Here is a 27,994-nt window from a genome sequence, read left to right as displayed (position 1 = left end):
GGAATAAAACAATTTAGTTGTATTTTGTTAGTTTTATTTTAAATAAGATGCAACCAGTTTATTATCAGTTTAATAGCTGTTGGAACTAGTGAGCGGTATTTAGCAACATACATCAAAAACATCTTCAAGACTCCAAAGTATTCAAGCATTTTTCATAAATCAAGACATCGCAAGGAGGGTGTTCAATTAGCAGGCAACCTAGATATCAAATTTTCTTAGCCCTCTGTAGTTGCGATACGCTTTACACCAGTGGAAAATAGGATCCTAGATCTTCATCTTAATTCATAATTATATTTTTTGTCAACATTATTTGGGCTAGACAAGTAGTTATAACAGACTATAACTACACCACAACCACTCTGAGGAACCTTTTCTTCAATAATTGTTTTACAAGCATCAGAAAACTGGCTTATAATGGGGACTTTCATTGACATATGTAGCTATACGGCTTTTGGACTGCCATGCTCAAAACCTAGAGCATTCCAAAGCTGGAGTCAACAAGGTGCTGATTGGCTGTCCTATTAGTTTGTGTTACCCCAAATATTAACTGTATTGTAATCCCAGGAAATAGATTCACTATGTGAATCGGTAGTGTTGCTGTTCATTTATTGCACTGTGTTAATCAGGTTTTGGATGTTTGTGTTCTCTGTCTGTTCAATAAAAGCTTTTCATAGCACCTGCACTTGTGTCTGACTGAGTGTTTATGGGGTTAGGTACCCCAGTCATGGTGGGGTGACCCTATATGCCCTTGATTGCTGCCACTATTATGCTGTAGCAAAGTCAGTAGACAAGGTGTGTTACATAAATGTATGTTGTTTATTTTTCCAATTTTTTTCTTGACCTCATTGATTTGGAGTGATTACATATTTGGTTACAACAAATGCAAAATACGCAAAATTTCATATTGAAGTGAAATAAAACTATAACAAAGTACCATGTCACATGATAGCAGTATAATAATTTTTTGCTGCAAAGGGTAGCATGATCTATCAGTTTAACGTGCAGTAAAATATATAATTGATATATAAGTTTAAATGTTAGTATTATTAGCGGCATGGACTGAAAGTTTAGAAGGCATTAATAATAATGCAATTAACTGCATAGTCCAAACAAGCGTATATGCTACAGTGTAAGGTGTAATGTATTATTCCAAACCAGCACTATAAACCTACACATTTACCCTATTAAGTATTGACTTGTTACCAATTAGGCAAACGTCCTGGTCAGTCAGTTCCCTTGGGTCCCCTGTTCTGCTGTGTATGAATGTATAAGTGTATGTAAAAAATATGACAAATTGACTCCTGTATTGGTTAACGGAGCGTTTCATGATCAATTCAAACATACTATGTATCCAATGTCAGTCAGTTGAAGTACATTAAGGTGAGGCTAGAGTATTCTGATTGTCCGTCACACTCTTGCAGGAGTGCAAGTATATGCACTGTGGCTTAGGATTGCGACTTCTTCCATTACTCATTTTAATTGAACCAATTATTGATTCTCCTACTAGGCGTGTTGACAAGTCAGATGTCAATCTGGTCGAATGATAAACTGTTTGTATATACTAATATATTTCTGTATACTGTTATGTTAAATAATTACATAATTATTCACATGCATTTTGGATTGTAATAAATGTATATTAAATGTGAAAAAATTAATCTTATTGCATGTTTAGCTTTCTGAACACTGCAATATTGCATTTGGACAGGTAATGGCGTGTGACTCAATACAGCCCTCCAGAGTGCATAGTGAAAAATGCAATTAAAAGCATTTAAATTAGTGGCAGAATGCTTTTAAGGAACATTTACATGCAACACATGCTTGTATTTTGGTGTTTCTGTGCCCAAAGTGCATATCTAGTCTAAGTGCATGTAAACCACAGACTTAAGTTGATGGGCAAATAAGCTTAAGTGAAAAAAGGCATGCAGCTCTGAGTTTTTTTTGACACATTTACGCACATGGAAGAATTTACCCTCTAGTGAATACAGTAATATATAGAGAAACGAAATGCATGTGAACATTTTAAAATGTTATCACGTCACTTAACCACAGCACATCATGCCTTTAATTATACTTTAGATTTTTATATAAAACAACAGGCAGAACAGCTTTCATTAATTCAGATAATCTCAACATATATGGCTGTTTCAGTGTCACTGCTGGGGCTTTGCATCTCACGTAGGGCCCTGTTTGGAAAGTCCACCTGCCTCCTCCGCTGGTGTCTCTGTGGGGATGCAACACTCTTCTCAGCACTTACTCTGGTAACACAGTTGATGCTGTGTCCAGGCTAACATAACAAGCAAGGCCATGATGTGAGGCCCCAAATAAGTTGGCTCAACCTGAGCCTCACACCTCCTAAGAGATGGAGGTAAGGAGCAAGCACCACATGAAAAACCACCTCAGGGATGAGAAGCTGAGTGCAGCAATGCAGTAGGTGATACCTCAGCACCACACTAGTCCAAATGGAGCAGTGGGAGTCCATTGGCTGGAGTGCAAATCCTGCCACCAACGCCCAAATTTTCCCTGTAAGTTGGAGGACCTTGCTTGCAGAGCTGCATTCAGATTAACGTCATACCCAGGACAAAGCAATTGCAGGTAAGGGCCTTACTCAAGGCTTTAATGGAGTAGGATTATTCCTGGCATTCACAGGACTTGAACCAGCAACCTTCCAATTGCTGGCACAGATCCCTAGCCTCAGAGCCACCACTCCGCCCTTACACAAACACAGGCCTATTAATATGTATATGATTATTAGTAGTAGCATGGACTGAAAGTTTAGAATGCATTCCTGGTAAAATAATAATGGTAATGGTAAAATTAACCACATAGTCTAAACAAGCATATATGCTACAGTGTAGGCTGTGATGTATTATTCCAAACCTCTTGCTGGTCAGTGGCATTCCCCAGCATGTTGTGGACATAAAAAACCACACTGAAGGCAAGCCCATATCCCTCCTCAGCACAGCTACTAGCGGATTGTCTTGTGCCAAAATGGAAGTGTTGTATCCATCCAAGGAACTGCTCTCATCCACACTGCAGATCATAGTGTCTTTGTAATGTCTATGACTTACAGAACATATATCTGCTCAGTGTGTTACCTGTTTGTTCTGAATGAAGATTGGAGTGCAGTTCTGGTAAACAAGCTGGTAGCTGCCATTGGTGTAGATGTGGGTGACCTCGGTACAGTTAATGTACAGTGAGGTGTGCTCATGGTAAAGCCCCAGGCTTGTCTGGTGCACAGCAGGATGTCCATAGTTTAGGATGTGCCTGTGCATATAAATGATTGGTTAGCTGATGCCAGTGAATATTCGTTCTGTGACTTGTGTGCTTTTATCCAGCACCTATGATTTAAATAACTTTCTCAAATTTAAAATGACTTGACTATATGTCCCTTTTCAAAAAACGTCACTCAGATCTTTTCCCCTGCCCATTTCATTCAACATTTTGACTATGAGCACCAAATGTTAGCTTCATATTTAATATATCCCAGACCTTGACACACCAACTTCCATCCATCCATCCATCCATCCATCCATCCATCCATCCATCCATCCATCCATCCATCCATCATCTCCCGCTTGATCCAAGGTGGGGCCGCGGGGACAGCATTCTCAGCAGGGAAACCCAGACTTCCCTCTCCCCGGCCACTTCATCCAGCCCCTCCGAGGGAATCCTGAGGCACTCCCAGGCCAGCCGAGAGACATAGTCCCTCCAGCGTGTCTTGGGTTTTCCCTGGGGCCTCCTCCCAGTGGGGCATGCCCGGGACACCTCCCTGGACGCCTCACCAGGGAGGCGTCCAGGAGGCATCCTAATCAGATGCCCATGCCACCTCATCTGGCTCCACTCAATGCGGAGGAGCAGCGGCTCTACTCTGAGTCCCTCCCAAATGACTGAGCTCCTCACCCTATCTCTAAGGGAGAGCCCAGCCACCCTGCGGAGGAAACTCATTTCGGCTGCTTCCACTCATGATCTCATTCTTTCGGTCACTACCCATAGATCATGACCATAGGTGAGGGTAGGAACGTAGATTGACTGGTAAATCGAGAACTTTGCCTTTTGGCTCAGCTCTCTCTTCACCATGATGGATCGATAGAGCGCCCGCATCACTGATGATGCCGCACCAATCCGCTTGTCGATCTCCAGTTCCATCATTCCCTTACTCGTGAACAAGACCCCAAGATACTTAAACTCCTCCACTTGGGGGAGGACTCCATCCCCGACCAGGAGAAAGCATTCTACCCTTTTTCATCTGAGGACCATGGTCTCAGATTTGGAGGCGCTGAGTCTTATCCCAGTCGCTTCACACTCGGCTGCGAACTGTTCCAGTGAGAGCTGAAGGTCACGGTCCGATGAAGCCAACAGAACCACATCATCTGCAAAAACCTAATCCTGAGGTCACCAAAAATGGACACCCTCAACGCCCTGGCTGCGCCTAGAAATTCTGTCCATAAAAACTATGAACAGAATCGGTGATAAAGGGCGGCCCTGGTGGAGTCCAACCCTCACCGGAAACGAGTCCGACTTATTGCCACCCATGTGGACCAGGCTCTGGCACCGGTCATATAGGGACCGAACCGCCCTTAAAATGAAGCCCAGCACCCCATACTCCCGGAGCAACCCCCAGAGGACTCCCCGAGGGACACGGTCGAATGCCTTCTCCAAGTCCACAAAACACATGTAGACTGGTTGGGCAAACTCCCATGAACCCTCCAAAACCCTGCGGAGAGTATAGAACTGGTCCACTGTTCCACGGCCAGGGCGAAAACCACACTGCTCCTCCTGAATCCAAGGTTCGACAATCCGGCGGACCCTCCTCTCCAGAATCCCCAAATGGACCTTACCAGGGAGGCTGAGGAGTGTGATCCCCCTATAGTTAGAGCACACCCTCCAGTCCCTCTTCTTAAAGAGGGGGACCACCACCCCAGTCTTCCAGTCCAGAGGCACTGCCCCCGATGTCCACGCGATGCTGCAGATGCATGTCAACCAGGACAGTCCCAGAGTATCCAGAGTCTTAAGGAACTCAGGGCAGATCTCATGAACCTCCGGGGCCTGGCCACTGAGGAGCTTTTTAACCACCTCAGCGACCTCCGCCCCAGAAATAGGGGAGTCCACACCCAAGTCCCCATACTCTGCTTCCACGTTGGAAGGTGTGTCAGTGGGATTGAGGAGATCTTCGAAGTACTCCCTTCCCCGACCCAAAACATCCCAAGTTGAGGTCAGCAGCACCCATCCCCACCATAAACAGTGTCGATGTTGCACCGCACCACCCTGAGCCGCCGGATGGTGGACCCGAATCTCCTCAAAGCCGTCTGGAAGTCAAGTTTTTTGCTTCAGCAACCACTGAAGCTGCATCCCACTTGGCCTGCCGGTAGCCGCCAGCTGCCTTCTTCAGCTTGACGGCATCCCTCACCGCCGGTGTCCACCAGCGGGTTCAGGGATTGATAGGTACCGACCACCTTACGGCCACAGCTCCGGTCAGCTGCCTCCACAATGGAAGCACGGAGCATGGCCCACGCCTCCCCCAGGATATGGGAGAAGTTCTGCCGGAGGTAGGAGTTGAAACTCCTCCTGACAGGGGATTCTAGCAGACATTCCCAGCAGACCCTCACTATACGCTTAGGCCTGCCAGGCCTGGCCGGCTTCCTCCCCCACCACCGGAGCCAACCCACCACCAGGTAGTGATCAGCTGACAGCTTCGCCCCTCTCTTCACCCGAGTGTCCAAGACATGTGGCCGCAAGTCCGATGACACGACTACAAAGTCAATCATTGAGCTGCGGCTTAGGGTGTCCTGGTGCCAAGTGCACATATGGACACCCTTATGCCTGAACATGGTGTTCATTATGGACAATCCATGACGAGCACAGAAGTCCAATAACAAAGCATCACTTGGGTTCAGATCGGGGGGGGGGGGGGGGGGGTGTTCCTCCCAATCACGCCACTCCAGGTCTCACTGTCATTGCTCATGTGAGCATTGAAGTCCCCCAGCAGAAAAAGAGAGTCCCCAGGAGGAGTGCTCTCCAACACCCCTTCCAAGAACTCCAGAAAAGGTGGGTATTATGCTGCCGTTTGGCGCATAAGCACAAACAACAGTCAGGACCTGTTCCCCTACCCGAAGGCGAAGGGAGGCTACCCTCTTGTCCACTGCAGTAAACCCCAATGTACAGGCGCCCAGCCAGGGGGCAATAAGCATGCCCACCCTCGCTCAGTGCCTCTCCCAGCTAGCAACTCCAGAGTGGAAAAGGGTCCAACCCCCCTCAAGTAGACTGGTTCCAGAGCCCAAGCCCTGCGTCGAGGTGAGCCCGACTATATCTAGCCGGAACTTCCCAATCTCGCGCACCAGCTCAGGCTCCTTCCCCATCAGAGAGGTGACATTCCCTGTTCCTTGAGCTAGCTTCTGCAGCCGAGGATCGGACTGCCAAGGTCCCCGCCTTCGGCTACTGCCCAACTCACACTGCACCCGACCCCTATGGCCCCTCCTATAGGTGGTGAGCCCACTGAAGGTAGGTAGTATAGGTGGGGGGCCCACGTGCCTTGTTCGGGCTGTGCCTGACCAGGCCCCATGGGTGTAGGCCAGGCCACCAGGTGTGTGCCTTCGAGCCCCACGCCCAGGCCTGGCTCCAGGGGGGGTCCCGGTGACCAATGTCTGGGCAAGGGAAATCGTGGAGCCAATATCTTTTTCTTCATTAGGGGTTTTGTTAGCCACACTTCATCTGATTCCTCTCCCAGGACCTGTTTGCCTTGGGTGACCCTACCAGGGGCATAAAGCCCCAGGCAACTTAGCTCCTGGGATCACTGGAAGACGCAAACCCCTCCACCACGATAAGGTGTCAGCTCCAGGAGAGGCACCAACTTTTATTATTATTATTATTATTATTATTATTATTGTGATGCAGAGGAACTAAACTGGTGATATTTAAAGTAGTGACAAGGTCTACAATTTACAGGACACATACCTTTTTGTCCTTCTGGAATAATGGAGAAGTAGGAGGAAAAGAAGGATGAGTAGGAACAAAGAGAGGAAGATGCTTGCCACAAAAATCACTTTCCACAGCAGTGATTCTGTCAGCAAATAAACATGATAATAGGTTTACTGTAACACATGCAAATGAATGGTAATACCTTTGTGCTGTCACATTAGGGTTAATGACACAATGTACATATCAAAAGATGTATTGGAACATTGAGTAATACATCACTATCAGAGAACTGTATGTACAGTAAATATGACAATTACTGCGAATAAACAGATTGCATTCTATAAACCAACTGACGGACGTTGAGTTAATAGTTTTTTATACTCACCTTCGCTCCTATTCATTAGCATGGCGGAGTCATTCCCCAGCATGTTGTGGGCATAACAAACCACACTTAGGGGCAAACCCATATCCCTCCTCAGCACAGCTACTAGTGGGTTGTCCTGTGCTAAAACGGAAGTGTTGTATCCATCCAGGGAGTTGCTCCCGTCCACACTCCAGGTCACAGCAGATCTGGGGTTGGAGTCCACCACACACTGACACAGGAGCCCCCCCATAGCCCAGCTGCAGGAGGAGCTTTGGGAGATCACCGGCTGGCCTACGAAACAAGGATTTGAGCTATCAATAAGATAACCAGGCTGGTAAGACAGTAATGGTCGAAGGTGAAGAAATAGATTAATGGGAACATATTACAGGTACAGGTTTAATACTTAGAAGATAAAAATGGTAAAAAGTATTAACCCTGTACCTATAATATTAAACACAAAAAACTAGGTAAAATAACACTATACTATACTAATATTTTCTTATGGAAATCAATTAGCTCATTGAAAAATTTATCATTTTAAATAAGTGTATTCAGAACAAGCTCATAATGTGTGAGTTACTATACTAGGTTGTTAAGAACATGACCGTGATAGACACACGTTGAACATCGATGGTGACTGGGGTAGACTTTGCCCATCCGATTTGATTCTTAGCAGTACAGTGGAATCTCTTTTCTCGCGTCACATTGTAGACCCGGACTGTTTGCAGGCGCTGGTGCAGATCGATGGTAAGTCCTTGATGAGTGTAAAACCACTGGTATTCTGTAACGGGGGGGTCTGCTTTACAGGAACAGGAGAGAAATGCGCTCCCCCCTTCTTGGACTGCCTGGCTAAGGACTTGAATGGCAATGTCTCTTGGGGGAACTGGTGGAGAATGGTCAACAATGTAAGAAAAAGTTTAGTTAAGGCAAAAACCTTAAAGGCTGGAAAAAACACTTTTTAAAATGTACTTTTTATAAAGGCAATAACTGCTTTGCCTGTGCTATTACGCAACAGGAAAAGAATAAACGAGAAACTTACATCTGATGTGCAGATTCCTGGTTGTAAATGCTCTTTGCCCGTCTGTGAGTGTGGTGAGGCATTTGACCCAAGGCGGAGTTGTGTGGGAGGCATTAAAGGAGAGGGAGCTGAGGAGGACCTGAAGCTGCCCATGGACCTGAGGCAGCAGCCTCTGCTCCTGATGCCAGTGGCTGGCCCCTCTCTCCCAGCTCCAATGAACCTGCAGAGGCTGATCAGGGCAGCTGTTACTGACTGTGCAGTTCAGAGTGACTAGCTGCCCCTCAATGATAGTGCCAGGGTCACTGATCTCAGGTTTTGGAGGGGTGCCTAGATGTAAATAAACAGCATAGCTAAATTCCTTTTGCTAGTTCAGTAATCACACTTCAGTTTAATTCACAAAGAGTAAAATAAGCAGGTAAGTCCTCCTGAGGTTCACGTCCATGCTGATGTAGCCTTAGCTTACGTATCAGCTGGAATTTCCTTCAGGAGGATGATGGTCCAGTTAAGATTAGAGGGCTGTGTTGTTATTGTGCTATAGTACAATGAAATTCTGTAACTTGACTGGACTTCTGACTTTACTGAAACAGTCAGAACTGAATCTTGTGAATTGTCATCCTTATTCAGATTTTTTTCTCAAGCCTTAATCTGCCTTGTGCTTTGAAGAAAGGTACCTTAATCACCCAGAAGCCCTTCTGAAAATGCTTTGAAAAGAAGCTCCTCACCTGACACAGTGATTAAGATGGCCTTGGAGACCGTCCATTTGCTTGCTCCTATCTCCTTCAGCTCCATCTCATAGCGGCCTCCATCACTCATGCTCAATTTGTCAATCTGCAGAGAGCAGTCCCCCTGGTTGGGGTCTCCCACCAGCACTGTTCTTCCCCTGAAATGTCTGTGCACTTCAGTGGTGTCATCACTACTGAAAGCTGTCCTTTTGCCAAATAAAATGCGGTATCTTAAGTGGACGTGGTATTTAACGGGCTGTCTGTCAGTGTGCCTGGGACTGGTGGGAATGGTGAAGTGGCAGGGAATAACCACACATGAGCCCAATACTGCAGGCACTATTTCTGGGATCAGGATGGAAATACGGGCAGGGCAGCCTTCTTTTAAAAAACCTGTCAGGACAGAATTGAGTTTCATGTCATTCTGCAGAGAATCAACCAATTAAACAACGATTCAAATATAAAATACACTTCTGTAATGCAGATGTGTTGAAGGGAGAATGTGCAGACCGAGAATATACTAGGGATAAAATCAAATGCAATTCTAGAGGTGTGAATGATGGATGCACCATTTTCTGTAGTCTGCCCAGCTATTTTTGTGATAAGGGATGTTTCACAAGTGAGTTAAATTAAGAAAAGAGGAAATGTGGAAACACAGTGCTTGTCTTTTCATGTTTATTGTCCCAATGTAATTTTCTGTAAATTACAGATGCATTATTTCACAGCATAGTAATCAAATACCTGATTCCTTTAAAATAGTGTACATATCTGATGTCCTGTTAGGCACACACACAATTTCCATGATGAAATGTCATACAGTAGCTTAATTTCAAATTTCTATTTGATTTTCAGTATAATCCTCAAGTTAATTTACAACAAAATGAAGCATACTGGTAAAATATAACACAATTAATAAATTAATTAAATTAAATTAAATTAAACATTTTAAAAGCTTACTTTGTCTTTCAAAGTAAAATAATACAACAGGTTCTGGAAAGAAACTATATTTATATAAGCCATAACAAAAGCTTATTTATATAACTGCTTCTACAATCAAGACAAATATTCAGATTTGTAATGCCAATAAATTATACCTTAATTACCTTTAAATATTAAAAAAGATAATAAACTGACTCACCAAATACCATACATAAGGAGAGAATTCTATGAAGACCCATGACCGTGAAAGTACCAGAGAGTAACAAAAGCAGCTGATCCTGAACTAAACAAGCAAGTCTGAGGAAATGGGAAGATTATAAAAAAAAGTTTGGGGAAGTTGGATTTTGCTGTCTTAGTTTCCTAAACCTTTATTCATTTTTTCAACATTGTCATTGTTGTAGATTATCTAACATTTTTCCTATTCAAGACTAATGTCAGATTAACTTTTCTATAACAGTTTTAATGTGCATTAATACACTGAATTGCATTAATATTAGGAATATTAAAATAATTTATCTTTAAATACTTTAATTTAACTTTGGCAAAAGGACATTTTATACTTATAAAAATTTCATGCACAGATGATGGTCATGTATGCATATCAAATTCAGAATATGAAGTGGAGTAACAAAAAACATTCCATAGACAAATGATCCCAAGCATGGCTGCATCATTCCCGACTCAAATAAAATACTGAAGTATTTTAAAATATTAAAAAATATAAAAAAATATAAAAATAAAAATATTAAATATATGAATTTCATCAAACATCCTCTTCTCTAATCTTTAAAATGATTATGCTTCTGTTCTTATACTTTAATAACTGTAGTAGTCTATATGTAACAGCAGGCAGCTGTGAAAAGCAGAAGCAAAATTTTGACTTTTTCAACAAGATTTTCAGCATGTGGGACTGACTCATCACATTACAGGCCCTTGTCTGTTCCCTGCATTTTTTTATGCAGGGTGCAGTAACCCTAAAATTCTCAAGTCCAACGCTGTTAAATGTATTTCTCTATTTACATTTTGTAACTATGATACAATAATAAGATAATAATTAAACAACGTTTAAGTAAACATTACAGATATGACAGTAAATCAAAGGATTTATTTGGAAAATATTCTATTGAATCAATAGAATAAAATTGTTAGATAAAATCAACATTCTCAAAAATCATTCAACACAATTTTTTCCAAAGACTACATTTTGCTCTCTAGAAGGTCTATTCTTCTGTCCATTGAGGAAGCCCTTAAAAAGCATTTTTGAGTTACTATAATCTCCCCACATCAGCATGATCATATCCACGAGACTTAACTCAAAAAAGGAGGTGCAGCTGTGCAAGAAATATAATTAATTCATCAAGCAGGAAAAGCAGGCTACGCCCCTTGATGATTTTAGAAACAAGAAAAACATGGAACACGGACTCTTTAATTTACATTGTGAACCTAACTGAAATCTACTGAAAATGATGCAGGTTGGTGGCCTATATTTGGTCATGCCCATGAATGTGAGAATTTTTTGGAATAAAAATGAATGATGAAATACAGTGTTTGTTTTCTTTCTTTATTTTCATATAAAGCATCCATCCATTTTCCAAACCGCTTTTCCTTCTGGGTCGCGGGGAGTCCGGAGCCTATCCTGGAGACAGTAGGCACGAGGCAGGGAACAACCCAGGATGGGGAGCCAACCCATCGCAGGGCACACTCACACACCAGCGTGCCTGTTTGTTCCATCGAGAGCCCTATACACATCTCACATCATTTTAATACATAATAAAGTTCTGTCCACTCTCGGGTTCTTAGCCACAGGTTCTTTTCAGTGAGAACTTGCGAGCCGAATGGGTATTTCTCAGTCAACACTAAGTGGCCCGATGCCAGCTGAATGGGATGGCATTATCCACTTGTCACCCAGATATATCAAATTTCCTTACACTGTGGTTGAACAGGCAAACATTAAAGCGCAATTTGCAGAGATGTCCGGTTTTCCCAATGTACAGTAATCGGAGTCGACTGCTCACACATTGCTATAAAAGAACCTTCGGAGAACGAACTTGTTTATGTAAATAGAAATCACTTTCACTCTATTAATGTACAAATTATGTGCGATTTGAACATGTGTCTCATTAATGCATGGGCATCGCCACCATTAAGTCTGAGAGGGACATGTCCCCCTCACATATCATAATTGTTTGAATCCCACTGTCACGCCCAGCTCGTACGATCCTCCTGTGTGCCACGCCCCCCTGATTATCCACGTGGGCTTCCCTGATCGTACCCAGCTGTGTCTAGTTATTTTGATCTGTCCTGTCTATTTGAGTCCAAGTCTTGCCTGTGTCCCTTGTCCGTCATTGATGTTTGTCAGTGTCAGTACCTGCCCATTACTCCCGTTTGTCCTGCCCAAAATTAAATCCCTGTTTACCCCAAGATTCGCCTGCCTTGTCTGCTTTCTGCCCGTCTGCCTTCCCGAGCGATTCCCCGCTCCGCGACGATTGTGACACCCACCACATTTAACAAAAAATATTAGTTTTATGCCAGCGTGTCCTCCCCACATTCAAAATGCTTCTAACGCCCCTGCATTAATGTTGTGACTAGATGGCCTGGCTCAACCCATGATTCGCTCATTCTCAGAAACAGTGAAAATGGGGTGGTATGTGATGGCAGGCTGATCGGTAAGATTTTTCCCATTTTATAATTTGGCCCAATATTGTAAGCTTTGTTTGATTGAACCATTTGACAGTTCCTTATGGGACAGTGGGTACCCAGTACCCACTGAAGTCATGGCTTCTCACACCGCTCCAAACCCACAGAATGAACAAGAGTGGCATTATGATGATGCCCCCCATTCTCAGGCTCGGGCGGTGGTAGAGCGCACTGTAGGGCAGCTTAAAAGCTGTTGGCACTGCCTGGACAAAACCAGTGGGGTGCCGCTATACAGTCAGCAAAAAGTGTGTCGCATTGTACATGCATGTAGCGTGCTGCATAATCTGGCACAAAATCGTGGCTTGCTGGTATCTGAAGAGCTTAGGCAAGATGAACCTGACCCTGAGCCACCAAATTGGCTCTGCCAAATGGAACAGCATTACAACTTCGTTTCAATGTAATAGCAAGGTAACCAAACACCGCATTTAATTTTTTATTATTATTTTTTTAATGTGTTGTTAATATCACACCGTATCAATTAGATGTTTTCCTTCATTGGCAACATCTCTTACAGCATGTGCTATTGCATTTTGTGATGCAGCACAGCTTCAGTCAGCACGCGGCCGGACGGTCGCCCCCCCGGTTTCCGAGGCACGGGAATGTGTGCAGCCAGCGCCCAAAGATGTGCTCGGCACAGCAGTACCATCGCCGCCTGTGTCGTCCTTGGCACTGGGGGCACCTCTTGTACTATTGTCTGTAAGAAGAAACAAACAATAAACACAAGTAACACCGCATCTGCGCCCTACTTGTTATTCATAAACATGCAAGTAATTCAAACAAGTTTGGTATGAGAAAAACCCACCCATGCTGACTTCGGAGTCCCCCTCACCTGATAAAAATGTGTCCCCAGTCATTGCAGCAACTCGTTGCTCAAAGGGGGATTCTAAGGGAGACAGGGAATTACGCTACCTTCACCTGTGCTGCTAAGACTCTTACGGTGAGCGGCCACTTGTTTTTTCACGTCGACTTTAATGTCCAACTACTTCTTATAAATTTCGGCTACCGTGTGCATTTCGGAACCAACTTTTAACTGACTCCGCCACACTCTGCCACTCCATCAACTTTCGTTTATTGCTGATGCCACTGCTTAAACCACCAAATAATATCACGTTCCTTTTCTCAATTTCTGTCAACATGACCTCCACGTCGCACTCGCTGGAATACTTCTATAGAATAAAATAGCATCTCATATATCAATTTTCTAATTTGATTTTCAACATGTAAGAATACGGCTGCATAGTTTAACCTCAGATAACCCTCTCCTTTTGTTAATAGAACTCTCTTTTTCAGTGAAAGATCTCTTTGGAGTTTTTTCTTTGATTTCTCAATAATAGGGTTAAAGTTGCGCAAGCATCTCTTATCAACAGGCATCCTGAACGTGGAACTTCTCTGGAACCTGCTCAGCCACTTTGACGGTGTATTGCAGCTGAGAATCTTCTTTTTAGAACTGAGAAAAAAAAACTTAATAATTATGCCTAGCAAGTGTGAGGTACTAATACATAAATATACATAGCCAAGAATAAGGCAGCATACCAAGAAATGCTCTTTGTTTGCCTCACTGTTTGCAATGAAGTCCACGAGCTTCTTCTCTTCTGCAGTATGACAAACAACTGCTTGCATGTATGGTGGGACTTTGGTAGAGATTGTCCTTGACAACCTATAAAGAGGCTGAAGGTTGCCCTGGAGTAATTTCACAGCTTCTTCACTCCAGTAAGCAAATCTCTGGCCATGCCTTTAAAATAATACAAACATATGAATTTGATTTAGTGCTGAAGAGTTAATGACATGGATAGAATATCCTACATCTGTATTTATAGTAAATTGATATGCATCATTTATCCATGTTAAGCTCATATACTTTAATAGAAAAAAAGAACTTTAACGCACATAACATATATACATGCATAGCAAAAACAGAATGTGGGCTTGCTTTAAATAATTACTCAATGCATTTCCTCAAGATTTGGTTGCATGCAGAGATTTATGCAGGGCTAAAATAAATAATAATGATAAAAGCTAATAATTAACATGAAACCCACTGTAATTTTTAGACACTTAATAAAGAATTCTAAGAAATTGCATGGCAACTCATTTGTCAACACAGTCGACTCCACAGTCATCAACATGGCAAAAAACATTCTCAACAATATTAAAAATTAAAATAATCTAAATTTTGGATTAATCGATATCGAATTTGACATGGCTGCACAAACACCAGTGCTTCTATGAAGGAACTTCTGTGCAAGCAAACTATACAGATTCAATAATAACACATATACCGGTACCTAACTCGATTTCGCACCATGTGAAACAGATATAAATCAACATACCTTTGATTGTATAGTTTGGAGATACACGGCACAGTTCGCCCGTATCCCTTGGTGAGATTTCACCGACCAATTTTCTACCTAAGAGATAGTTTGTAAGATTTTGGAAAAAAGTCTGACCGCGCATTTTTCCTGCTGTAACCATAACTTCACTGCACACTAGGTAGCTGGTGTGGCGCATGGGTACGCAGATCGGGCAGGAATCGCAAATCGGATACCCACAGCGCTGACGTGAAATCGGACAGTTGCAACAGGTTGTACAGATCGCCGTAAAATGTAATGCTGCGCATGCGAGGTACAAATAGATCTCCCGGAAATGTCGTAACAGGATGTTAAACGAGAAGGATTTTAGTGAAAAGTGTTCCGTGTAAATAAAGCTTTGAAATTACAGGAATATTGTACTTAAAGCAATAGTTGTCAAAGAAAAAAAACGTAGCCTCGCACTGTAATGACCAGTTTAAGACTTTTTTCATTTTAAATTTGTTTTCATGATTATGTAACAAGCTCGCTGCGCTCGCTTTGTTGAAGTCCGTTCGATGAATGCATGTATCCACGCTAGGTTAATTATTTTACTGTGTAATTAGTAATTTGTATATGCAGCGTGCTTACAGAATTACTTGTTCAGGCCGATACTTTTGGCGTGTTTCTATCACATTATAACAAAATGCACCTATGCATTGCCTGTCCAGTTATGTGAACGAAAGGGAGAACTCAAACCGTTGGAATATTCATAATATTACGTTCTTTACGCTTTCGCCATCAATTATTGATTCGTTTTCGTTGTATTGTCACTGAAGATATGCCGGAGATTAAACTGAAACACGTTGTATCCTGCAGCAGCGAGGATAGTGTAAGTGTACAACTCAATTATATCTCTATACTTGAATTGAAATTTCATCATAGCGACGTTTAGATGTTGTTTGTCTTTCAAGTTGTAAGGTTCATTTTATATAAAGTAATTTTGCCTATAAAACGTTTAAATACGTGATCTTATTATAGTAAGTTACTAAATTAGTAAACTAATTTTACCTATCTCGGTTTATGAATCTTTACCACAGACTCACAAGGCGGAAAACCTGCTAAATTCTGACACCTACAGGAAGTGGAAGGCAGCACGACCTGGGGAGAAACAAATCTCCGTGATTTTGCAGGTCATTTAATATACTTGTCCTTGCCGAAGTTATTGCACTTAATCTAAGTACGTTGTATTTTTTGCATATGTCTTACGTTTACATCCAGGCAGTGTTCAGATATAGTTCACTGTATGAATACAGCCTGAAACCGTTTCTTCGGTCCCCTGAGGGGTCTGACTTTCGGTGTTTCCCCAACCATTATATTATGGGGCCACCTCACCCCTCCTTGAAGGTCAAGTTAATTTAATTTAATTTTACTTTCTATATAGCGCCACATCACAACAGAAGTCATTTAAGGTTACTTTCCCTATTGAACAGGTCTATACATTGTCCTGTTATTAAACAAACTAAATAGCCTTGTTATTTATCTTATTTACACAACAGCTTATCATTTTTGTCTCTACACGGTCACGCGTTTGCAATTCTCCTCTGCTTTCTGTATTGCGCATGGCGGAGTTCCGCCCCGATGCACACTCCGACACATGTGCGCACACACACGGGTGAGCACGCTCCCGCCAGCGGACAGAGAGTGCGCGTCGGAAAATATGTTATAAAAAGAAATGTTCTGATGTTTAGTTCAGTTGTTATTTTGACTGCTGTCATTAAAAGAAACACATGAACACCATGAATCCTGTCGGTGTCTGTCTGCCACCCCCCCCCCCCAAAAGCTGTAAACCTAGGGGTATTCTCTTGTGATGGATGGTCTGTTCTGTTTCAGTTTGAGAAAGAGGAGCATATACATAGCATTGACATTGGGAACGAGGGCTCTGCATTTATTGAGGTCTTGGTGGGGCACTCAACCTCCATCAAGGACCAGGACTACGAGGTACATGTTCCTTATTTCCTATTATTTGTCAATGTCTTCACTGTATGAGACCCAAGTGCATTTTTTGCTTGGGTAAGTTAGCAATTTGCCACATGGCATGGTTCTTTAATCATGAGACCAAATGAACCATACTGAGGTGTTGGCACCTGTCTTCTGTACATTTTTTGTGGTTTGTTCTTGTTGCTCTTGTGAAACCCTCTTCATACCTTTTTGTAGGTTTTGCTGGTTACGTCCTCCTTCATGTCCCCTTCAGAGAGTCGCAATGGCACCAACAGCAACAGAGTGCGCCTCTTTGGGCCCAATCAGCTGGTAAAGGCCACAGCCCAGGAGAAATGGGACCGGGTCAAGATCATATGCATGCAACCCTACAGCAAGGTAAAAACTTGTATGTGATATGGAATGAACTGTATTAGAATGTGTCCTAGGATCAACTATTAAATGTTGTCAAACACTATGAGCTGTTAAGCCATTCACCTAAAGTGCATTTCTTGCACTGGTTCAATGGAGTTTAATAGCTGAAATATTTGAAAATGACTGCACTGCTCACCAAAATTAAACACCACTAGATAACTTTGTTACATGTTTTATACATGCTCGTGTGTATTTTATGTACAGTAATTTCATTGTAATTTCATTTCAGCTTTCTATAGTAATTATTTGTTATGATTGGCTGTTTACAGTTCTGTGTAACTTCACCTAGCACATGCATTAGAGTAATAACTTGCCTTTAAGCCTTTTCTCAGTCCTAGCTTAAATGTGTTCTTGGAAGCCTGCTATACAGTGACTTTCACTGACCTGTGGTTGCCAAATACCACCAGCCACCTGTGGATTTATGTGGTCTTTGCTTGACAGAACATTGCCTATGGAGTTGCCTTTGTGAAGTTCCATTCACCCCCAGACAAAAGTGACCCACCAGCAGCAACGCCTCCAGTATGACAATTCTTGTTCACATTTTTCCATTTGTTAAACTATATCCACTCTGTAGTTTCATAAGAGTCTCTTGTTAAATAATTGATCAAAAATCTAGGGGAAATGTTCCGATAGGATTTTGCAGTAGGTCAACCAGGTTGTAAACAGCTGTAGTGTTTTGATTCCATAATCTTATAAGCATATACATTGTTATTTATATAAAATTAGAAGGGTTGCGGGGGCGGTATGGTGGTGCAGTGGTTAGCACTGTTGCCTCACACCTCTGGGACCCGGGTTTGAGTCTCCGCCTGGGTCACGTGTGTAGAGTTTGCATGTTCTCCCCATGTCGTCATGGGGTTTCCTCCGGGTACTCCGGTTTCCCCTCACAGTCCAAAATTGGAGTTGCTAAATTGCCCGTAGGTGTGAATGTGTGCGTGAATGGTGTGTGAGTGTGCCCTGCGATGGGCTGGCCCCCCATCCTGGGTTGTTCCCTGCCTCGTGCCCATTGCTTCCGGGATAGGCTCCGGACCCCCCGCGACCCAGAAGGATAAGCGGTTTGGAAAATGGATGGATGGATAGAAGGGTTGCATTACTGAGAGACTGAAGGAGTCAAAAGCAATGTTCATCTTAAGGCAGCTCTGTTGTCCTAATGTAATTTTGGCTTTGTCATGTTTGTGTTTGATTTCCATTGATGGAAGTTGACAAAGTTGGGCCAGTTCCGGGTGAAGGAAGAGGCTCCCTCCACTAGCCCCAGTCTGCAGCCAGGCAGCCTTTTCCTCAGTCGGGACAGTGCCCCCAAGCTCAGTGCCAGTCCCAAGGGTAGGGAAGCTTCTCTCACTTAATTCAAATTAAGTTTAGAAGGGGAAAAAACATCAAACATTAACAATTTGAAAATTTGCCAGTTGTTATGATGCCCGGCCTGTATGGACCACAGTGAGCATTGTACTACTGACTGTCTTGCCTCGCTTCAGTTTCACCTCAGAAGGAGAAACTCAGCTATGCAGCTGCAGCATTGCAGTCTGGTTCTGGGGGCAGTCAACCCCAGCCCACTGGCTCCAACATTTCTTCTGTACAGGTAGGGCAGCTGCAGCCTGTATCTCCTCCTCTCTATGTTTTACTTCACTGGAACTTCTCCCCATTGTAAATGCATTCTCTATTCTGGCCAAGGTTTTGAAATGAATAATCCTTGACATAAGTTAATTGTATTCCTTGAATGCCGGTAAATGCATATGGTTTTGGTACTGTTCTAAGATGATAATTGAAAAATCATGTGTTGGATCTGTGTCATACTTTGCAGTGGCATTCTATGGGCAACGAAGTAGAATTGATAACATTTTTAGAGAGACCCAGCGTTATCGTTCATGAAAAGTAACGGAATAACAAAAACTAATTGTGAAAAATCATTTTCAATAATAAAAAAACAAGGCTTGACAAAAAGATAACAAACTAAAATGAAAACAAACTAAAATAAACTAAAACTACAGAGAAAATGTCTTCAATTTTCATTTTTGTCAATTAACTTGATAAGTAACTAGCTGGATGACCTTTCATTTTTTAGCTGTGTCAGGTTTACTCGTTCTAATAAAAGGTACTTGATGTCACGTACATGTCGACAAATCGTCAGTTTATCTGTCTATCATGGCAGCTGCAACAGCCGAAGTCGGGAGAAAGCATCAGAGTCCTAGTTACTTATCAAGTTCATTATAGTGATCACATCTGGGTGAAATTAATCACTATATGACGATGATCATTATAAACTATTTTTTTCTTTATGTCTCAGGCAGATTACCATCTAATTAACATTTGGATATTTATTACATGAATATAAGGTGTCCTGACCTGAAAGTTTGGCACTGGACTTCACGTACTTAAGAATTTTAGGTTCTGCAGACAAGGTGTCCTGTAGCCATCTCTTTCTTCATCATCTTCTCTATCACCTCCTAGACTTCAGCTAAAAGGAAGTTTGAGTTCAGTAAGGAACACCATTCAGGTTCCAGTCAGCCCCTTGCCAAGAAAGCTAGCACCGTGGCCACAACTGAGCCTGGTGGTGGGGTACCCAAACAGCGGCCAAAACAAACATCTGCAGGCAACTCAGGCTTGAACAAGAGTGAGTTTTCACCCATGCACTTTCTCTCACATCAACAGTCACTGGGATGCATTTTATGCAGGATATTTTACTGTAATCCACAAAAACGTCTGACACCCCACTATACAGGAATTTTTAATATATTGTACTCACCGAAACAGCATAAGTTTAAGATTTTAGGTTTGGGCATATTTTTTGTGTAATGCCATTCTCTACTATTCTGCCATGAAAAAACAATTGTGTTGCCCATTACAAATATGGATTTGGGGTGTAGATTTATGAGATTGTGATGTATTTCTTTTTTAAGCCACAAAAGGTTAGTTATTAGTGATTTCACATTGTAAATATCCAAATTCAATAAATATATAGGAAAAGGCATATGTTGAGAAATTCATTTTGAATAGACTGATGATTTTTTTATTCAACCCATCACTACTGATATTTTTGCTTAAGTTTATATAACTGACCTAGATATGCAGTATTACCTACTGTATTTAATGTCATAGTTCCATCCCATTATTAGTATGTTAAAGAAGAATGAAACCAATTACAATGATATTTCCAAATGCATTCTTTGGTCCTAATTATTTATGCTATAGCACAGACTCAGAACGTTAACCAAAGAGACAATGGGGGGAAGTATGAATTAGTTGTATAAAAGTTAAAATGCATGGTAATTTATTCATATAAAATAAGTATTTATTTATATAGTGAGCCGTCCTCTTCCTGAGACTCCCTCCTTTGAATTGGTCAGTGGTTTAATGACTGTTCCTTTCCTTCATGCTCATCTACATTCTTATTGCCACCTGCACTCTCTACTCCAGGTACTTCAGAACAGAAGAACCTAGAACTCAGTGAGAAAAGGGAGAGCCCAGCTAGACTGCAGTCAAGAACCAAAGTGCAGAACAAGCCCAGTGAGGTTGTGTCTGTGAAAAAGATCCTGGAAGGTGTGGTGGTGGTGCTGAGTGGCTTTCAGAACCCCTTTCGGGGTGAGCTGCGTGACAAGGCATTAAGCATGGGAGCCCGATACCGGCCAGACTGGACTCCAGACGCCACCCATCTCATGTAAGTCTTTATTTTTTGAGTGTGTTCCATCCTGGTCCTCTAATTTTACTTCAAGAAGCTAGAGGTGGGAATCAGACCAGATAATGGAGAAAATACAAATTCTACAGAATTTGGCTAGTACAGAAGTGTTTTTCATTTTAATTTTGAGAACCATTAAAAACTGAAGCAGAATCTGACTGGGGATTTTAAAAGGGCGACCTGATTTACCTGCTGGCTAGCGCATCCAAAAACGATGAGTAGTTTGTTTGTATTTCTTCAAAATATAAAATATCCCCGGGTGTCAGACGTGTTTGTTTTTTAGATTCTGTGGAATTTAAAAACCAGAAAAATACTAATTTAATTTTTGGTGAGTTTTCCATGAAAATGAACAGTATTCAATGCCAATTCAGATTTAACCCAAAGAAAGTTCACAGTAAAGAAGTTTCATTTGCATCTTTTCGAAGGTCATGATGGAGTTATGGACTTGGATGACTTCACATGTTTATTGGTGTTGAAGTTTATCTTAGAACATAAATTACAGTTGTATTATCTCCCTGAAACTTCTTTTTGTTTCTTCTTAGTCATATAATATTCTCTTCTTTTGGTTTGATGATAAGCCCTAATGTGATCACTCAAACCTTTGTCTTCCCCTTAAAGCTGTGCTTTTGCCAACACTCCTAAGTACAGCCAGGTGAAAGCAGCAGGGGGCACTATAGTACGGAAGGAGTGGGTGCTTGACTGCTACAAGAGGAAGCAAAAGATATCTTACAAACGGTAAAAAATACTTTTTTCTCTTTTGAACCACCAATTTATCAGTTTATTTCGTTCCAGTCCCTTTTTGAAACCATGCATATCTGTATAAAGCATGCTTAGCTTCTTAAAGATTTGCCTAATTTTATGGTTGTAAAATGAATTTTACTTCATAGCATGTCTCAAATGTCAGAGGAACAACCGAAGAAAGTCCATTTCAGATATAGTCCTAGAAATGCATAAGATTCCAGTAGACACTGACAGTTTAGTTCCCATCTAATCTCTGATAGGGGGCTAATACTACTCATATTGGTTTGATAAGAGGAAGATATTCATCAAAAGCAGTAAGCTATTTGTACAAATATTGCCTGGGAAAAAATGAAAACGGCATAAATAGTATTAACTTGTTTTTCATGTTTTCCATTGCATCGCCAGTAAGGAAATGTAAAGTAGCTTGTGTTCATCAAAGTATCCAGACATGCCAAGAAGGATTTAGTGAAATATACTGATGTTGTTATGTTTATTCTATCCTTTAATGTTGTTGCTTACTAGTTGCACAATAAGGGTGGTGTCTGTCAAGTTAAATGACAAATGTCAAAATTGTCACCTTGCATATTTTGTCTTATTTCACTGGAGATGATTTATCTGTTTAGCTATGGTTTTAATAAATATTACACTGTTCTCCACTGACTTCTTATCTTATTCATCTGATTTATGTGTTAGGTACCTAATGGATGGAGCTGAGTCTAGCTCAGAGGAGAGCAGTGGGGAGAAAGATGAAAGTGAAGAGGAACAAGTGGTGATTATTTTGCTTGACTTTATATACTAACCTTAAGCAATGGTGATGTAATCAAAGACAGCATATAAACAGACTAACATGCTCACATGACATAGTGCATTTTGGACAAACTTTTGAAGCACTTTCATACTAAGGGTGTTTAACACAACCTTAAGGATCTGACACCTATTCTGACTTCTTGTCGTTATTTTTCCTGCACAGAAAGGCAGCATGCAAAAAGAGAGAAAACAGACCACCCCTAGGAAATCAGACCAAGAAGGAAAGGCGGAGAATGAGTATGCAGGCTCCACTGATGCAGATGAACCAGGTCATATAGCACACTGCTCCCGTGTGGAAAACACAGCACACATCCATGTGCCCCGTCTGCTTGCTTGCTTGACTAAGCCATACTCCAGTTTTATTGGGGAAAGGGGAACATATGGGGCTATTATTGTAGCAAAATTATTTGCAAATGTGCGTGGAGAGTTGTGTGACTGTATCTCAATCTGTGTGTGCGTATTAAGGTTTGTAAATGTGTAAAAGAATTTGTAAATGCATACTGAGATTTATAAATGTGTACAGGAATCCGTAAATGCGTATTCAGAATCTGTGTGCATAATCAGATGCGTAATGAGATTTTCTAGTGTACTGAAATATGTACATTTATGGACATCTGTAAATGCATACAAAGGCTAAAAAGTATTTTACTGCAAGAGTTGTATATACTGACAAGTCATCAGTTGCAACTCAGGAGGACCTCTCAATTGGCTGTCTTTTGGCACATGATTTTTGTCGTGGCGGGTCTGCAAATGTGTGTGGAGATTTTGAGAGCTTAGGGCTTAGCGCTCTCCTACTCATTGCTTTTCAGGGCTTACATATGGAACGCTGTGAGGGTATAAATCGTGAGACAATACCTCTCCACGTGCATTTTCCCCCTCTGTATGTCTCCACATGTTTTCTACCCTTAAGAACAGGTTGTAAATGTGAGAAATGAAAGCGGTTGGCAAATTGGGAGCTCTGGTAGGGGTGGGTGATATGGAAAAAATGTCATATTACAGTATTTTTGGTTAGAATCAAGATATATTTATAAATTACAATGCTTTTTATTGTTTACAAGACAACTAAATTGACATGTGGGTCAGTCCATGCCAAATCAACCAGGGGCTCCATGGGCATTATTCCTGATTTTGATGAAAACTTGGTATTTTGATCCTTATAGAGAACACTGAAAATTCCCCAAGTTTCATTGAAAAATTCTGATGCAGTCCAAAGTTATGGCCCTTTCAAATTTGGGTGCCACGCCCCTTTTTTGCACTCGCGAATCGTGTATATAATTTGTAAGGGTTTTCAGGAGACCATATCTTCGTTTCTAAGCATACTAGAGAGCTGAAAATTGCTCTCCTGGTATACTTTTCCAGAACTTTTCTGGACATTGGTTGATTTGGCACGGACTGACCCATGTATGTAGTACTATTAATTGACCATAACCACTTAATTCTATCCTTTACAAGAAACACTGCATGTAGCTAAATAATAATAAAGGTCAGTAAAATACTGCACATAGAAACTGATTGATTACTCAGTTTACAACAAATGCACACAATACATAAAATTGGCTGTGTTGACACCTGTTGTACAGACGGTATCTTTGAAAAGTTTGCAAATTACAGTAGACTGCAAATCCAAACCAATTCCACACAATCAAAGTAGAAATTCTTCCTCATATGCCATTCCACACACTGTTTATTCGACCATTATTAACCAAGCTAGCTAACTGCTTAGAAAAGATCAATTGCGCTTTTAGTTTAAGATCTGCTCAATAAGTTGAAATTCACTGAGACAGAAAATTGACAAATAAGTGAGATATTCAGTCAGCGCTGAGATATTATGCAGGCTGAAATTGTTTTGGTTCACATCAAATTTATTTGTTTCATGGTAGTACTGTTGCAACACCTAAACATGCAGCTGTGTAATGGTAGGCATTTGTCAGTTTGATCTGTAGTTATAATAAGTAGTGCACTTATAACTGGGCATTCATTGGAAGCTTGCCTTAGCTGCACTTATGCCTAGTTGACTCCTCGAGAGCACTTTGTTTGTAATGTGCCATTTGCTTCACATTGCAGTTGCATTTGTTCAATATGGTCATATCACCCACCACTAGGGAGTAGTTTACAGGGCCACATTTATCACACAATGCCAGTAGTTTTATCACTGAAATGTACTGCAGTGTACGGAAATGATTACTGATCATCAATTATCTCATAATGCCAACAGTATTGTTGAGAATTTAAACTGAGACTTTAAAAAGAATATTACCCATGATATATTTTTGGATTCTATGTGCATGGTCTGTCAGTGTCTTCAAATAGCATGCTCTCACTTTTTGGTAGTAGATGTATACCTGTTAGATGAACCCACAGAGCACAACATTGCTGTATTTGTTATCCGATCTGGTCATATAAATAGCAAAAAAACTGCATTTCTTACATTCTGATACATAGGCAGTCAGTGGCTTACATTCAGCAGCGATAACTGAGCAGTTTTTTTGTGGTGTACTGAAAAGCAGTATAAACATGAAAATTGGAAAGGTTCAGCTTTTGGGTGAGTTTCTGAGCTTATGCATAATACCCTATACTAATTTGGATTTCGTTAGTCAGAATTTACTCAGAGTTAGTTTAACAGATTCTATATTTAATGTTTATATAATCTGCAAAGCCCAGTAGAGTTCATGTTTTGTGTTTGCTTTAACACTGCCCCACCATTTCCCCAAATTCCTTATCCACAGGGAATGAAGATTCTGGAATGGACACCGAAGATGAACTGAAGAGGTAAACAGTCATTAACACTATTACTGCAACTTTGCACAATTCTGTATCTGGGACCTTTTTAAAATGGGTTTGTTTTGCAGAGCCAAAGGTGAGAGCCTGCAGAGGAGAGATGAGAGGGAGGCCAGGGAAACTACAGGAGGCAGGAATGCAGATGTTTATGGAGGCTCGACTGATGAGAACACCGATGCTGAGGCAGAGGAAGACAAGCCCATCCCAGAGCTGCCAGGTGGGCCACCGCTGCATTTCTTATTCATTTTCCATTTCCATCTGTAGTATCTCTGACCATATTTTTTCCCCCCTGCAGATTTCCTGACTGGAAAACGTTTTTTCCTCTTTGGCAAATTCTCCCAGAATGAGAGGCGCCTTTTGTTGAGATGCATCATTGCCTTTAATGGGTGAGAATGCAGATTTAGGGAGGATGGTGGGGAAAGTGGGGAGTCTTTTGGGGGAGTTGGGAGGGCACATTAGTAACGGAAGGATGTCTTGTCAACAGGACACACCAAGATTTCTGTGTTAGTCAAAATAATTCCATTGTCTTATCCCTGCCAGAGTGGTTGAAGAGTACATGAGTGATAAGGTGCAGTTTGTCATCACTGCTGAGGGGTGGCACAGCTCCTTTGAGGAGGTAAGCGCAGTGCTCTTGGCATAGGGCAGCTGCTCACGTCTCACCCCCTTCTGCTCCTCCATATCTGCTCATACCACCTTTTGAGCCATCATGTAAAATATAGGTCATATATTTGCTTTGCAGTAGTTCTGGTGTTTTCAACAAATAACAAATCAGATGTTGCAGAACGTTTTCGTTCTTCCTTTAACATGCAGTGCCATTGTGTTTGTCTCATTTAACATTTGCATTAAATTGAGTTTAGCCTCTGGCACTTCTATTTGCAATGCGGCACAGAACTCCAGTTTTTGAGGAAAAAAAACACGAAGTACCTCTGGCAGTTGTGCGTTTTTGTATGCAAAATGTATGAATTTACATAATGTATAATCTAAGCAAACTGTCATGTCAGTTTGAGGTGTGTTACAGGCAAACTAAAATAGCTTTTTAAATGTGAAGGGTTGTATGCATGAAAGGCTTGTCAGTGTGTTGACTGTTTTTGCTTGTAACCAGCCTGGCTCTCTTGTGTATCACTTTCCAGGCCCTGATAGAGAACTGCAGTCTGTGCTTTGTAAAGCCTACCTGGATTTTTGCCATCAATGATCGTCAGAAGATGCTGCCTTACCAGCCCTATACAGTTGTACCTTAACTAAAAGACTTGTTGCAAAGGCACACTTTGTTGTTGATGAGAAAGCTTAGCATACAAACCTTTATGGTACTTCACAGAATGCCCTGCCATTTGAGATGAGCAATGTACTGCAGCACAGTGTTAGCTGTGGTAGACACATTGCAACGTTTATCAGGTTCAAGAGCTGTGCATCTCAACCTGTCCCACATACATAGCACAGAACTCTCTGAAAACTTTTATGTATTTCTTTAAACCTGATATGGTTTGTTGTTTCAAGTTAGTAAAAATTTCCCCCCCAAGCGGAGCTGACCAATAATCAAAAAAGGCTTCATCTGTAACTAGGGAATTGGGTTGGTTTACAGGTAAACAACCAGTGTTGTTTTGTGAAGGGATCCATGTCAGACAAAGAAAGCAAAATTAGTAGCCTTGGGTTTCCTTTTTAATTTTTAGACTCCTCTTTAACAACAATACATATATATGGTTTGAATTGTGGCCGAAGGCAGTGTTACTTGCAAATATTTTTGGAAGTCTGGATAGTCCCATTTTTGTGTTAATTTTTTTTCTTGAAAGTTTTTAGATATTCCTGAATTGTTTTATTTGCATTTCAGTCGTACATTTCCTACCTTCTAGCTTGATTAAAACTACACTTTTGAGAGAAATCTGAATCACTTTTGTATGTTTTGGGCTACCCACAGCCAATACGGGTGTCCCTAAAACAAAACTTTCTTTTGTGATGAGCAGCAATTTCCATATTAACTCCTAGACCCCGGGATTTAAATGGATCTATTATGTAAATGGGCCTGATTTCTGTTTTGCCAGTAGGCCAGATGAGAGCCATAAATGGAGAAATCCAGCACGTGACACCTGTCGCAATATTTTGTTCTTTGTCTGCCAAAAAGGACTGGATGTAATGTATGAGCCTCCAGAAGCTTGGACACCTGAAGGTCTTTCTTGCCTCAGGCAACAGATTGTTTCTCCACTTGCCCTGAGGTGTAATATATGTGCCTTCTAGGTTTGTCACTTCAATTTGCATCATTCCGTTTAGTTCTAGATTCACAGTCAAAGACTTTGTGTTTTCTGCAGAACACAAGGCTCTTACACTGATTATATTATTACACCATACTATGCCTCATATTTGGTCTCGACAGTTGAATCACTGCATCATGATCATTCAGTTTTCATAGAATGTACAGTATGCTGTTACATTTAATTTGAATTTCATATAGATACTTTTCTCTAGGCTTTGGTTGTGGGTGTGTGTTTTAATTTCACCTAGTAAAATTACTTCCAATTTCGATACATTTGATATATGAAAATGTGCTGTTGCTTTTATAAAATGCAGGATATAAATACTAATGATGAAAGAATAACAGACTCCTGGACTATACTATAAACCATCATAAATACTTTTTTGCTAACTAAATCAATGCGG

General features: G+C 41.4%; 2 protein-coding genes and 1 long non-coding RNA gene across 6 annotated transcripts; 1 reads left to right on the top strand and 2 right to left on the bottom strand.

The window, feature by feature from the left end:
- Nucleotides 1-116: 116 nt before the first annotated feature.
- LOC125748547 (sialoadhesin-like) lies at nt 117-10,408 on the bottom strand. 2 transcript variants are annotated; one of them, XM_049024830.1, is made up of 8 exons: nt 10,158-10,400; nt 9,023-9,412; nt 8,322-8,627; nt 7,902-8,165; nt 7,304-7,573; nt 6,955-7,060; nt 3,099-3,267; nt 117-2,224 (listed from the first exon to the last, which is right to left on the bottom strand). In XM_049024830.1, the coding sequence occupies exons 1-8, from the start codon at nt 10,195-10,197 to the stop codon at nt 2,120-2,122; spliced, it is 1,650 nt and encodes a 549-aa protein (XP_048880787.1). In that variant the 5' UTR covers nt 10,198-10,400; the 3' UTR covers nt 117-2,119. The 2 variants fall into 2 exon arrangements, with proteins under 2 accessions (XP_048880787.1, XP_048880788.1); XM_049024831.1 differs by lacking the exon at nt 3,099-3,267 and having other exon boundaries at nt 10,158-10,408.
- Nucleotides 10,409-13,079: 2,671 nt separating this feature from the next.
- On the bottom strand, nt 13,080-15,246 carry LOC125748559 (uncharacterized). Of its 3 annotated transcripts, none has more exons than XR_007399587.1 (4): nt 14,986-15,246; nt 14,189-14,387; nt 13,485-14,102; nt 13,080-13,349 (listed from the first exon to the last, which is right to left on the bottom strand). It is a non-coding gene; the product is annotated as an uncharacterized LOC125748559 (long non-coding RNA). The 3 variants fall into 3 exon arrangements; XR_007399588.1 differs by having other exon boundaries at nt 13,485-13,538; XR_007399586.1 differs by having other exon boundaries at nt 13,080-14,102.
- A 60-nt stretch (nt 15,247-15,306) lies between these two features.
- On the top strand, nt 15,307-27,221 carry LOC125748545 (DNA repair protein XRCC1-like). Its single transcript, XM_049024826.1, has 17 exons — nt 15,307-15,832; nt 16,041-16,133; nt 16,834-16,941; nt 17,158-17,316; nt 17,794-17,871; nt 18,549-18,669; nt 18,822-18,925; nt 19,795-19,957; nt 20,761-21,001; nt 21,638-21,754; nt 22,454-22,529; nt 22,731-22,836; nt 25,294-25,336; nt 25,417-25,562; nt 25,641-25,731; nt 25,886-25,961; nt 26,476-27,221. Exons 1-17 carry the CDS (start codon nt 15,782-15,784, stop codon nt 26,581-26,583), a joined length of 1,881 nt encoding a protein of 626 aa, XP_048880783.1. The 5' UTR covers nt 15,307-15,781; the 3' UTR covers nt 26,584-27,221.
- Nucleotides 27,222-27,994: the final 773 nt, after the last annotated feature.

This window comes from Brienomyrus brachyistius, chromosome 9 (assembly GCF_023856365.1).
Source record: "Brienomyrus brachyistius isolate T26 chromosome 9, BBRACH_0.4, whole genome shotgun sequence".
NCBI lineage: Eukaryota > Metazoa > Chordata > Actinopteri > Osteoglossiformes > Mormyridae > Brienomyrus > Brienomyrus brachyistius.
Note: the sequence above shows the minus strand (reverse complement) of the source record. Positions and strands in the feature narration are given on the sequence as shown.

What these genes read in the sequence shown, in the direction of transcription:
- LOC125748547 (XM_049024830.1), bottom strand. Translation starts at nt 10,197, where the DNA reads ATGGGTCTTCATAGAATTCTCTCCTTATGTATGGTATTTG. An exon ending in CTCCTTATGTATGGTATTTG is followed by an intron (nt 9,413 to 10,157) that starts GTGAGTCAGTTT and finishes CTGTCCTGACAG; the next exon opens with GTTTTTTAAAAGAAGGCTGC. An exon ending in GCTAATGAATAGGAGCGAAG is followed by an intron (nt 7,061 to 7,303) that starts GTGAGTATAAAA and finishes ATTTGCTGACAG; the next exon opens with AATCACTGCTGTGGAAAGTG.
- LOC125748545 (XM_049024826.1), top strand. Translation starts at nt 15,782, where the DNA reads ATGCCGGAGATTAAACTGAAACACGTTGTATCCTGCAGCAGCGAGGAT. An exon ending in GCTCAGTGCCAGTCCCAAGG is followed by an intron (nt 18,670 to 18,821) that starts GTAGGGAAGCTT and finishes GCCTCGCTTCAG; the next exon opens with TTTCACCTCAGAAGGAGAAA. An exon ending in AAAGTGAAGAGGAACAAGTG is followed by an intron (nt 22,530 to 22,730) that starts GTGATTATTTTG and finishes TTTCCTGCACAG; the next exon opens with AAAGGCAGCATGCAAAAAGA.